Raw genomic sequence first — 13,184 nt, 5'->3', positions numbered from 1 at the left:
AATATTTAGAGTCTTACGTCTGCTTGGTAGAGTATGATGTACCTTGCTTGTATTACACGTTGTTCTACCTTTCCCTCGTTACAGGTAACCTCACGAGCCAGATACTCCAGGGACCTATCGGTATCGTAATTGGTCTCGTCTTTGGCGGCGCTTGTGGTGTCTGGTTGCTTTACATGCCATCCCATCAAGCGGTACGACATTCACACTCAAACACACACACACATTATATGTACACTCCTTTAACATTTTCTTCCTGTGCCCCCCAATCTTGGCGGGTAGAGTGGTTTCACCTACCGCTGTGCACGGCTGTGCTCCACACTGAAATGCATCAACTTTGCAACAGGGTGCTCGGTAGGTGAGAACCCACCACTCACTAGAGGAAAGTGTCGTAAATCATGTTGGTTCTTATTGAAATTTTAATTATTCACACAGAAATACACCAACGGGTTACGTTTCACGATGACGATCCTCGCCGGGACGCTTTCTGTGGTTGGGAGCAAACTTATTGGATACCCATCGGCAGGTGCTCTGGGTTGTATAATGACGGCTTTTGTCGCCGGAACCGGCTGGAAAAAGCGCCCCGAGTATGACACGAACGAGGTCGGCATGTACCTGGATTTGCTGTGGAAATTTCTGAAGCCGGTGTCATTCTCGTTAATTGGAAAGGAAGTGAACTTTTCGGTTCTGGAAGGAAACACGGTGCTGTACGGAACAGTCACGCTACTGGTGGCTGTTTTGGTAAGTGTCTTATGTTACGTGGAAAGTACGTATAGTGGAATCTTCCATGTCAGAAATGAAGTTGTACGAGGGCTTCACGTTAATATCATTTTCGAAGTACATTCTATGCGCGTTGGGAAATAACTAGATGTGCTGAAGGGTGATTAGTGGTAGATCTATCCTTTCTGCTTAACACGGTCAAACAAAGAACCCGTGTAACTGAACTATATACAGTCGTGATTCGCTGGTTGCACACGCTTTTTAGTTGGACTGGATACCACAGTTCAAAAATCGCTTTGACAATCAAGCTGACACCCGGTCAAACCATTCGGAATTTGATTCGGAGTCCTGAATGGAGTCAGTATGGATTCCAAATCAAATGCAACAACCGATTCTGAGTCGGAATCGGTTGTTGCATTTGATTTGGAATCCATACTGACTCCATTCAGAAATCCGAACCGGTTCCGGAATGAGTTTAACTGGACAACAGTGGGTAGAAAACTTGTTTTAATCCACCTAGTGGTGAAATTGTGTCTTTCTCATTTATCAAAGCTACGATTTAATTGTTGGTTACGTTCAATATAACATTATGGAAATGTTTATTGCATTATTATAACACTTGGTAAGTATATATGAGTGCACGACTGCCACGAACCTGATGAGCAACATGTCGATTTTGACACACTTGAAATAAATAAAAATATATTTAATTTGGTTATTCAACGTGAGTTCAATGTTGTCTTCATGTTAACATATTTTGAAATGCGGGTTGATGGGTGATAATTAGTGGGAGTGGAGGATGCGTTGGAAACAACGTAACATATTTTGGTATACGGGTGGGTGAGGGGAATGCCAGCGTCAGGTAGGTCTGAGAATTGGTTAAGTCATCACCGAAGTACAGTTTTGGAATATGTCCGAAACCCGGAATTGTCGATAATGGACAATTTATCATTGGTTCACCATCAATGATCTAGGCCAGCGAATCGAAGTAATTTGATGTTCAATTCACTAGATAGAACTTTCAGTATATATGTATTGAAAAAAATGTCAATCAAAATTTTTCCTTAATATTGAAATGTTTTTAATGAAAAACTAGGATGAGGTCAGTTGAATTTGATGTAGGAAATAATAGTACTGAAAATCTGAAAATTATTTGGAAAAATCTTTCAAGAAGTTCACACTTAATATTCCCAAACTAGCATCTGTCTTAAGTGTGTTGCGTTTCAGCGTTTGGTTTTTCATATGTGGGATGAATTTTGGTCAAATATTAGCTGTGTACTTCAACGGGAAGTAGGGTATAACGGGTATTGGAATTGATGTGAAATATACTGTAAGTCAGAAATAGATTTAAAGTTAAACTCACTCTAACTCTGGCTTAACATAATGACATTTAATTCTATTTTTTTTCTGAAACGGCTTCCATAGGGGTTGTAAATAGGGATATACCTTATTTGTTTGTAACGATGATTAAAAAATATTCATATTTTAAATGGGAAAAATCACATTTAAAAAAAATTGCTTTTTTCAATAATCTAACCGAGGGTAGGTTTGTATGGTCGAATTTTGTAGTAAATTGAAGGTTATAAGTAGGTTATAGTACTAACTTTTTGGTTTGGCTTGAAATTCGCGATGTTACATTTTTTCAAGAACTTTTTATTATTTAAAAGATGTTTCTTTCTAACTTATTTTGCATTCAAAATTGTATCATTTTAAAATTCCTCAGATAACTCTACCCCATCTAATGTATATATTTCATCAAAAAATCTTTGGTTCACAGAAAAAAATATTTTGCTATTTTAAATTTATTTTTATGCACATATTTAGAACAAGACTATTGAATATAACTGTAAAATTAAAATTGTAATTCCACAACAAATACACACAACTTGTCGTGCTCTATTCAACGAATTTTATTATTTTTTTTTTTTTTATTCAAATCGTTTATTTGATAAGGCACGTTGCGTTAGCTTAAAGGTGCCAATTTTGTTTTGTTTTACATTTTAAATTGCTTAAAACTAGGGGTTTACATATTGATTTTTTTTAAATGAAACTAATGCGATTTTATAGCTATCTTATATATCTACACAAGGGGATAATATTGTTTTCGTAAGATTAGGGGGGGTCATTTAGTTTTTGTGGCAATATGGTTTGACATTTTTATCAGTGAGATTATTGGAGCAAATAATGTTTAATTAAGGGGGACAATTTTTTACGACTAACTTAAAACTAGGCATAACTAGAGGGCATGATTGAATTTTGTAAAGATTCGTAATTATAGTTATTTTTGTGGGTAGTAGAGTCGGGCAATTTCAACGAGATTATATAATATAATAGTTAAAACTAGAAGAGACAAGAAGAGCTAAATGCTTCGTGATGATATTGGGGGGGTAGGGGTGTTACTTCTGGGTATAAGAGTCAGGGGAGGGAGGGTAGACAAAGATGGCAGGGAGAGAAAATTATTTCAGTTTCAGGCATCGTGAGATCAACGGATGGATTACAAACTCGGGTGGCCTTCATCAGGGGAATCATGTACTGGGACGCCGGGTGGTCCTCCTCAAGATGGCAGGGGTTTTCCAGACGATTTCGTAGTACGGCTCAGATGTGGATCGGCTACATTTCGAGTTAAGCGTGTTATGTTCGTGCCGTAGGTCCCGTGTTTGTTGGCTCATTCGATACAGATGGTTTGATACAGGTGGAAGAGCGTTCTGAGAATGATAAGGAGATAACAAGGGGCAGTTAGACTTGTATATTGATGGTTTTCACAAAGGTGTATATAAGGGACATATAGAGAACATCGCGGCTTGCCAGCACATCTCGAACCGGGACGTTGGTTGGTCTTCCTCGGGCCCGCAGGGTATCCATTAGCCGAGACCTAGCGGAACTGTACTCGGTGCACGCCCAGACAATGTGCTCGATGTCGTGATAGCCGTCGCCACAAGCGCAGATACCACTATCCACGAGCCCAATACGCCGGAGATGTGCATCCAGCGTGTAATGGTTTGCCATGAGTCGGGACATCACACGAATGAAGTCACGACCCACATCCATCCCCTTGAACCAAGGTTTCGTCGATACCTTAGGGATTATCGAATGTAGCCACCTTCCCAGCTCTCCACTGCTCCACGAAGTTTGCCAACTTTCGAGGGTTCTCTGATGAGTAATACTGAAAAATTCGCTGAAGCAAATTGGTCTTTCGTAAACGTCTCCTTCTAAGGCACCCACCTTAGCTAAGGAGTCTGCCTTCTCATTGCCCGGAATGGAGCAATGAGAAGGAACCCATACCAAGGTAATCTGGAAAGAGTTGTCAGATAAAGCACTCAGTAGCTCCCGTATTTTCCCCAAAAAATACGAGGAGTGCTTGCCTTGTTTCATCGAGCGAATAGCGTCAATGGAACTGAGGCTATCCGAAACGATGAAGTAATGGTCTGCGGGTAATGTTTCAATGACTCCAAGGGTATACTGAATGGCAGCTAGTTCTGCGGCGTAAACTGAAGCAGGGTCACTGAGTTTGTAGGAGGCGGTGAACTTTTGATTGAAAATACCGAAGCCAGTGGATCCTTCGAGGTTTGATCCGTCAGTATAAAACATCTTAGAACAGTCGACTTCTCGGAATTTATTATAAAAAATGTTTGGAACCACTTGTGGGCGTATGTGGTCCGGAATTCCACTAATCTCGTCTTTCATGGATGTGTCGAAGAAAACAGTAAATTCAGAAGTATTTATAAAATGCACACGGTTGGGATTGTAAGAAGAAGGGTTAATATTCTGCGCCATGTAGTCAAAGTACAGGGACATGAAACGGGTCTGAGAATTGAGCTCAACAAGCCTTTCGAAATTTTCAATCACGACCGGGTTCAAGATATCGCATCGAATGAGCAATCGATATGAGAGTTCCCAAAATCGATTTTTCAACGGGAGAACGCCCGACAGCACTTCGAGACTCATCGTATGGGTCGACTGCATGCACCCCAAGGCGATACGCAAACAACGATACTGAATTCTTTCGAGTTTGATGAAATGTATGTTCGCGGCGGAGCGAAAGCAGAAGCATCCGTATTCCATTACCGACAGTATCGTTGTTTGATACAACCTAATTAGGTCTCCTGGGTGGGCACCCCACCATGTTCCGGTTATTGTACGAAGAAAGTTGATCCTTTGTTGGCATTTCTGTTTCAGATACCGAATATGGCATCCCCAAGTACCTTTCGAGTCGAACCAGACCCCTAGATATTTTACTGTGAAGACCTGAGCGATAGTTTGACCCATTAATAGAAGCTGTATTTGTGCTGGTTCACGCTTCCTTGAAAATACAACTAGCTCAGTTTTCTCCGTGGAGAATTCGATACCCAGCTTAATAGCCCAAGCAGACAAATTGTCCAGGGTATTCTGTAATGGTCCTTGTAGATCGACAGCTTTGGGTCCCGTAACAGACACCACGCCATCGTCTGCAAGTTGCCTTAACGTGCAGGAATTGTCAAGACATTCATCAATGTCGTTGACATAGAAATTGTATAAAAGGGGGCTTAGACATGAGCCCTGGGGAAGGCCCATGTAGCTAAATCGTGATGTCGATAAGTCACCATGCGAAAAATGCATGTGCTTTTCCGACAACAAGTTTAGTAAAAAGTTGTTTAAAGTCGCTGAAAGACCATGCTGGTGCAGCTTCTCTGAAAGAATGTTGATCGAAACTGAATCAAAAGCCCCCTTAATATCTATGAACACTGATGCCATCTGCTCTTTGCTAGCATAGGCCATTTGAATTTCAGTTGAGAGCAACGCAAGACAATCGTTCGTCCCTTTGCCTTTGCGAAAGCCAAATTGTGTATCTGACAGTAAGCCATTTGCTTCGACCCAATTGTCGAGGCGGGATAGGATCATTTTCTCGAACAACTTCCGGATACAGGATAGCATTGCGATCGGACGGTACGAATTGTGGTCGGAGGCTGGTTTTCCTGGTTTTTGGATGGCGATGACCTTCACTTGTCTCCAATCGAGTGGGACAATGTTAGCCTCGAGAAACTTATTAAATAAGTTCAACAAGCGTCTCTTGGCAGAGTCAGGCAGATTCTTCAACAAGTTGAATTTGATTCTGTCTGGCCCCGGAGCTTTATTGTTACACGACAAGAGAGCAAGTGAGAACTCCACCATCGAAAAAGGTGTTTCGTTCGCGCTATCGTGAGGAGACGCGGCGCGGTAAATCTTCTGTGCCGGGGCGGAATCCGGACAAACCTTCTTGGCGAAATCGAATATCCAACGGTTTGAATATTCCACGCTCTCATTAGTACTGTTTCGATTTCGCATACGTCGGGCTGTTCCCCAAAGAGTGCTCATCGATGTTTCTCTCGTTAATCCGTCGACGAACCGGCGCCAATAATCGCGTTTTTTGGCTTTCATCAAACTCTTCATTCGCTTGTCTAACGTCGCGTACTGTCGAAAACTAGCGGGTAACCCGTCGTTCCGGAAGGTCTTAAACGCGGCGGCCTTCTCTGCGTACACGTCTGAGCACTCTTTATCCCACCAGGGATTGGGAGAACGTTTTTGTATGTTCGCGCCGGGTACTGGCCTAGTCTGAGCTTGATTCGCGCTGTCGAGAATCAAGCCAGCCAAAAAGCTGTACTCTTCCTCCGGAGGAAGTTCTTGGGTAGATTCGATGTTGTCGGATATCGCGGCAGCATAGCTGTTCCAATCGATATTTCGTGTGAGGTCATACGAAATATTGATTGATTTCAATGGCCTTGAACCGTTATTGATTGAGACTACAATCGGCAGATGGTCGCTGCCGTGGGGATCAGGAATTACCTTCCACGTGCAATTTAACCGCAGCGATGTTGAGCAAAGGGACAAGTCTAAGGCGCTCGGGCGCGCTGGAGGAGCAGGAATCCGTGTCATTTCACCCGTGTTTAAAATTGTCAAATTGAAGTTATCGCAAAGATCCTGAATTAAGGAAGACCGGTTATCATCATAGAGGCAACCCCATGCTGTACCGTGAGAGTTAAAGTCTCCTAAAACTAGTCGCGGTGCTGGCAGGGATTCTAAGATGTCTTGTAGCCGTCGGTGCCCAACCGCGGTGTTGGGGGGAATATATATGGAAGCTATGCAAAGGCTTTTGCCTTTGGTTGTTACTTGACAAGCGACAACTTCAATACCTGTTATCGAGGGAAGGTTAATTCTGTAGAAGGAATAGCACTTTTTGATCCCCAAAAGCACTCCTCCATAGGGGGTGTCTCGATCCAGGCGAATAATATTAAAGTCGTGGAAGTTGAGTTCTATGTCGGAAGTTAACCAAGTTTCACATAATGCAAATGCATCGCAACTCAAATTATTTATTAAAATTTTGAAGGAATCGATTTTCGGGATGATACTTCTGCAATTCCACTGTAGAACAGTGATCAAATCCGTGACCTCGTTCGATGAGTTAGCCATCGAAGGATACAATCGCTGAGAGGAGGGGCCATTTAGCAGTCAACTGCTTCAAAAATGTTCTCACTGTAGGGAGAAAAGCTAACATAAGACTTTTAATAGGATCAGTAATATTGAAAGTTTTTATTATCCAGTCCACTATGTCCGAGAGTTTTATAATTCCAGTGCTGTGATTACTCTCGAACTGAAACAAAGGAACACTTGGGATTTTTGATGTTCCTGGAAGTGCTGGGAACTCCTTCTCTGAGCTTAATCCTCCGAGACCAGGAGCTAATTGCTTCGGTTTGGTTGCAACACTTCCAATAGATGTGACTTTCGGAGCCCCCTCAAGGGACACCTTCTGGCCTTTACAAGGAACTTTACGAGAGGAAGTGTTCCTCCTCTTCCTATAAATTCTATGCACCCTAGTAGATGTTCCCTCTTGTGGGTTACCAGCCTCACCCTCGTCAGGAGGCAAGTGAGTATAGATGTTTGCTGAGGATGGTGGCGTAGCATTCTTTAACATTTCTGCGAAAGAATGTTTGGATCGTCCCGCAAGGGAACGTTTCAGTTTATCCCCGCGTAGTTTGTACGCGGGACATGCCGAGATATCATGCAGACTCTCCGCACAGTAAGGACACTTTTCGGCTTGCCTACTGCACGAATCATCTAGATGATTCTCCCCGCATTTTCCACAGCGGGCCTTGTTGCTACAATGGGTGGCTGTGTGACCCAGTTGTTTACACTTTGTGCAATTCATGACCCGCGGCACAAACAGACGCACAGGCAGACGAACCTTGTGCAAGAGGACGAAATTTGGCAAAGCGGTACCAGCGAAGGTCACCCGATAAGAGTTTGATTGGGGGTACGTTTTTGAACCATCCCCCGCAACTACTACTGAGTGCAAACGTTTGCACTCAAGTATTTTAACTGGCTGAAGTAAGCGGTCTCTGAATCGGCCAACCCCGTACTTCAGCAGATCCTCGCACGTCAAACTCTCATCGGTTACGACGCCTTCGGATTGTACTCTTACAGCCGGAATATACACGTTATAATCCCGCGTAAAGTGCTCACAGCAAGCAATATCGTTTGCCTGCTTTGAGTTGGCTAGCAACACCCTTATCTTGTCCGAGCGGACCTTTGAAATTTCGGTCACAGCCGAGAACCGTTCCGTCAGGTGTCTAGAAATCTGAAGAAGATTCAGTGATTTAGTCTTGGGCCGAAAGAAGACCACAAATGGACCAGTTGAGAGTTCTGGATAGCATTTGGGCCGGGGGGGAGCCTTAGAAGTTGAACCCGATTCAACTTCCATTTGACCATCCGGAGAGGGAACCATAGAAAACGTCAACGCACGGGGTCAGCGCCCGCGCAGACGGAAGAAAGCAATAAATGTGTTACAAAAGACAAAAACCACTTAGCTTTAAACTGGTGTCCAACGACGAACCGATCCAGCTTATACAGCTGGCTATTGTTTAATCCTCACACGCGAACAAAAGACTGAGGACCGAACCGAACTGGCAAAATAACCTTGAATGCGGATTAAAACTATTCTTTATCGCCTCACACAGCACTACGGACTAGAAAAAACAACCTCTGTCTCGATGGAGAGCTCGAAAACGAATGGAATTTTATTATAATTTTATACGTTGATTGAAAATTACAGTTTGATTAAACGGGATACCAATTCTCTTTAATGTATTTTAAATCTAATATTGCTCTAAAGAAAATGAATGTGTAAAATCATATGCTTTTTGATGCTCTCATTGAGTGAATCGAATTCAAGTTAATTTTCAAATAAATTTTTGATTCAAGCTTTATATGTTTACATTCGTATTGATTTACATGTCGTTTTAATTATATTATTTTTGGGAGTGTTTAGCACGATCGAAAGATTTCTCTTTGAAAAATATCTCAGACTTCTTATTTCTAACTCAAATCCTTCGATTCGTTCTGCCAATCAACAATCAAATAATTTCACATTTCTCGTTTCAGTTCCGGCTCGTATTCTCCTACATTTCAACGCTCGGCAGCGATCTGAACTGGAAGGAAAAAGCCTACGTAACACTGTCTGGATTCCCCAAGGCCACCGTTCAAGCGGCACTCGGTCCTGCCGCACTGGATTTGGCACGCAGTTTAAACGCAACCGAGCAATATCCCCGAGCCCAAACGGTGCTAATTGTGACGGTATTGGCCATCGTCTTTACAGCTCCGCTGGGGGCACTTCTCATGGTCAAGCTGGCTCCCAGGTGGCTGAATCGAGGTCCGCCGGAGATGTGAGGGTTGTTCGTGTGCTGGATTCTTGCTCCCAGTTTCAGCGAGTCTAACAGGAGCAAAAAAAAACACACTTGTTTTATCCGGTTTGCTACCAGGAAATGAAGATTGGTGTTTGAATCTCATTTACTGTAGTGGACATTATTCGAAAAGCTTTCAGAACTTCTGAAAAGAAATAGAAAATATTTGCTGCCTTAAATTATACTTGCTTATTAAAACATAGGTAATAAATTATCGAAGCGTCGTTCAGAAATAACTTCATGCCGAACATTGCCATCTTTTGGTGTAAAACTGTCGGTCAGAGTTTGCACTACCTACAAGGGACCAGCCAAAGTGCCACTGGACATAAGACGATAAATTATCTAACATCGTAGTTTATTGCCAGCCGAAATGCGGTGCGAATTCCCCTAGCAAAAACATGAGGCACCACCGACAACAACAACAAGCATACACAACTTTGCCGGCGTTGATGCACATCTCGATCTCCAAAGTTTTAAACCCAATCCAATTTGCGGCAAGAGTGCGAGAGGTTCCATCGTTCTCGGCTTACTGTTGCTTCGGGGTGTTTTGGAATGTATTTTGTTGGTTTGTTTCGCTTTCCCAAAAGTCGGATCGGTTGGGCAGTATTTTTTATACGTTAACCATTACCCGGAAGAGGTGCTGCTACTGTCTCTAGATTTTCAGTCAGTCTTCTTACTATGCAGTTTTCGCTAAAACCTTTAAGAAGTCCAAAGCTGCCCCCGAGCACGGTTTTGCGATTCATGTTTCGAACACAGTTTTGGGACCAACGGCTAGGAACTACATGCAGCAACTACACGTTCGGATAGCTCAAAACACAACCCGTTTATATCTGTGTGCGGTTGTCAGCAGGTTCTCTTCGCCGAAGATGATACTGGAGCTCGGAAGAAGGCTTGCTCGGATGAAAATGACCCTATTTTGGCATGCCGCGGCGGAACAGGGAGCGAAGTGTTCGGTGTTTTGTTGTTGTACAGCTGACCAGGATACAAGGATGCATGTTGGGTGTATTCCTAGATTTCATTCCTTGGACCGAGGAAACTTTGGCTACATGGTGTGATTGTCGGAACTCGGCAGCAAACACGCCATCCTCCAGCAGCCACCCACAAAACATGTTTCGTCCGAATACTTTACCTATACTACTGGGAAGGCAAGAGCAACCGTCGTGTGACGAAACAAAAGTTGAAGCACAAGCGCACAGTGCCATTGTAGGATGTACTGAAAAACTATTTATTATTATATTGAGTATAACGGCTATCGCATTACACATTGTGGAATAAAACGTGATTATGTTGAAACTGTTCGGCTAGCTGGGCACGATCTTCGGTCGGAGATGAGCGTTGTCCTGGGAAATGCTTCTGTCTGGTTTTGCTACACTCTGCAGAAGCAAGAGAATCAGCATGTACGAAAAAGTAGTCATAGGTGAGGATAACGCTGTAAATGGTCATAAAATACATTGTTTGAGTTAATAAAAAGGTATTTTAAATGATTGCAAGTTTATCGATAGTTTATCCTATATCGTAGCAAGCTGAGAAATAGCGGTGGATTGGAGGGTTTTGGTACGGACTTACGAGTGGTGGCGCATTCTACGATTGGTAAGCTTACTTTATGAAAATTGGTTTATGGCGGGTACGTTCAACACTAATATTTTTAAAGATAATCAGCTTCATATTTTATGTAGTTCTTGTCATTATATAGCGTTTATTCATACAATCGAATATTTAGATAAATGACATTTAACCCTAGAACGTTGCACTGGGGTAAAAATGTACCCCACGACTTCTTTGGAACAGTGCCAAGACGAGAATTCGGCAATTACCGATCTGAGACCCTGACCATAATTTAATTTGGAGTTCCTAGTAAGAGTAGGAAAAGATGGTATAGCCAGTTTGCTTATAGCCTTTGTGGAAGCAGGTGTCAAAGTTAGCGTGGGTTACATTTGTACCCCAGTGTATGGTTGCCGTTAGTATTTTGTCAGGTTTCGTGCTATCAGTGGAAATGTGATTCGTGACAATACCAGTTTAGATACTAGTTGTTTTACTACGTAAGTATCAATTAGTATTATATAATCGTTTTTAATCATTTATTTAAATAATTTAATTTAATTTTGAAGCGGAACAAAAAATCGTTCTCATTTTTGCTGATTCTTGTTTTATTGTTTATTTTTTATAGTTTTTCAAAGCAATGGCTCGCAAGCATAATTTGCGCACAGTAACTGCTGTACCAGTAACGTTGCATTTTACCAATGTATTACTGATCAGAAATAATTTTTCATTTCAATTTCCACCCCATTTTGTGGTATTTTCCAAAACACGATTTTTAAACTTTCACTCTTCAAAATATTTGCACTTTTTCAAAAATTTCGAAATTCCATTTCATATCGTTTCAAGACCATTCTTTCAGCTTTAAGAATCATTTGATTTTTTTCAAATCGGTTGAAAACTCGCAAAGTTATAGTAATTTTTGTGAAAAAAGTCAAAACCTCGATTTTTTCACTTTTTATTTTGTTCAAACCAATTTATGTATCATTGATTCAATAAATTCCTTACTTTCACTTACACAGCTGTTTTTGCAATTAAAAACAAAGAAAATGATGTATTATACATTTCTTTTGTTTGCATTTTTACCTGCGAAAATTGCGATCAAACGCGTTGGGTACATTTATACCCCAGTGCAACGTTCTAGGGTGGAAAACGCAAGTGCAACGTTCTAGGGTTAAAATATGCACACTGAGTTTCGCATTTTCATTTGTATGCCATAATTCGTCGTGGTAATGATTTCTCCAGGCTCCTGTCAAGGAGGGCGTCTCTGTACAGCCAGCATCACTACCATGAAAATCAAAACAATAGCTTTGGATCGAAACATTAAAAGCTCCCAGCCAAAAAGGGCAAGTTGCTGGCTAACAGGGGCTATTTGCCAACTCGGATGCGCTAATTGCCCTTCAATTTGCCAGCAAATTGCTGGCAATTAGGGGGCTATTTCAAATTCAACATTTGGGCGATTTCCCACCGTCATTTTTTAGCCGCTCTACCCGCCCTTAAATCGCCCAGGGAACGCGCCATTTAATCGCCCTTTATTGCCTAATATGAAAATTACAAATATTACTTATTTTCGGATTCATTATCTACTCACATAAACTTATCACTACACTAGGTAATCACCACCAAACTATAGGAAGAATCAATAGTGAATTTGGCATCGCACACCAAAACTTACCACAATCTGACTTTTATTAAGAGTTTAGGTCAGATATCTTGTTCCACTATATTTACACACGATTCCACAATTTCCCACATTCGTTGGCTAAATGAAGTGCACTAGACAAACAAAATACAAGCGAGACCATGCCAATCGTTAAAAAAAACTATTTTAAGCTTATGCCAAACATGAACCGCCATGTTTGAAAAACGCAAAAACAACCAAGTCGCAAATTGCATTTGTTCCTTGGGGCAATTCGCACAGGCGAGTTGAGTTAAACGTCAAATTGTTTAAATCGCCTGACCATGTTCGTCCGCATTTTTTTCAATAGGACTGTATTTGCCTACTAAGTGTCGATTTTCTGAATGATATGGTATCTAATCATCCCGTAAGATGAAAAACGTCGTGTGGAATGCTGGAATATTGTGCATTGCTCCGAAAATAATTCTTTGTTTGTGGCATTATAGCCATAACGTCCCGTATATGTACGTCGCTGTCAAACTCCATGTGTTGGTATAGGGTTGCCAGTAAGCTGGACTTCTCAGCAACGAGGTACAGTCGTGATTCGCTGGTTGGACACTTTT

At 41.8% G+C, this 13,184-nt stretch overlaps 1 protein-coding gene across 3 annotated transcripts in view; it reads left to right on the top strand.

The window, feature by feature from the left end:
- LOC131677099 (sodium/hydrogen exchanger 9B2) overlaps window positions 1-9,631 on the top strand; it is a 61,916-nt gene extending 52,285 nt beyond the window's left edge. For all 3 annotated transcript variants that reach the window (XM_058956685.1, XM_058956683.1, XM_058956684.1), the window contains exons 6-8: window positions 85-191; window positions 433-738; window positions 9,109-9,631. In XM_058956685.1, the coding sequence (XP_058812668.1) occupies window positions 85-191; window positions 433-738; window positions 9,109-9,393 (698 nt within the window). In that variant the 3' untranslated portion in view covers window positions 9,394-9,631. The remainder of the gene's footprint in view (window positions 1-84; window positions 192-432; window positions 739-9,108) is intronic.
- The last annotated feature ends 3,553 nt before the right edge of the window (window positions 9,632-13,184 follow it).

The sequence above is a fragment of the Topomyia yanbarensis genome, chromosome 1 (genome assembly GCF_030247195.1).
Source record: "Topomyia yanbarensis strain Yona2022 chromosome 1, ASM3024719v1, whole genome shotgun sequence".
Classification (NCBI taxonomy): domain Eukaryota; kingdom Metazoa; phylum Arthropoda; class Insecta; order Diptera; family Culicidae; genus Topomyia; species Topomyia yanbarensis.
This window is presented reverse-complemented; position numbering and strand designations above follow the sequence as displayed.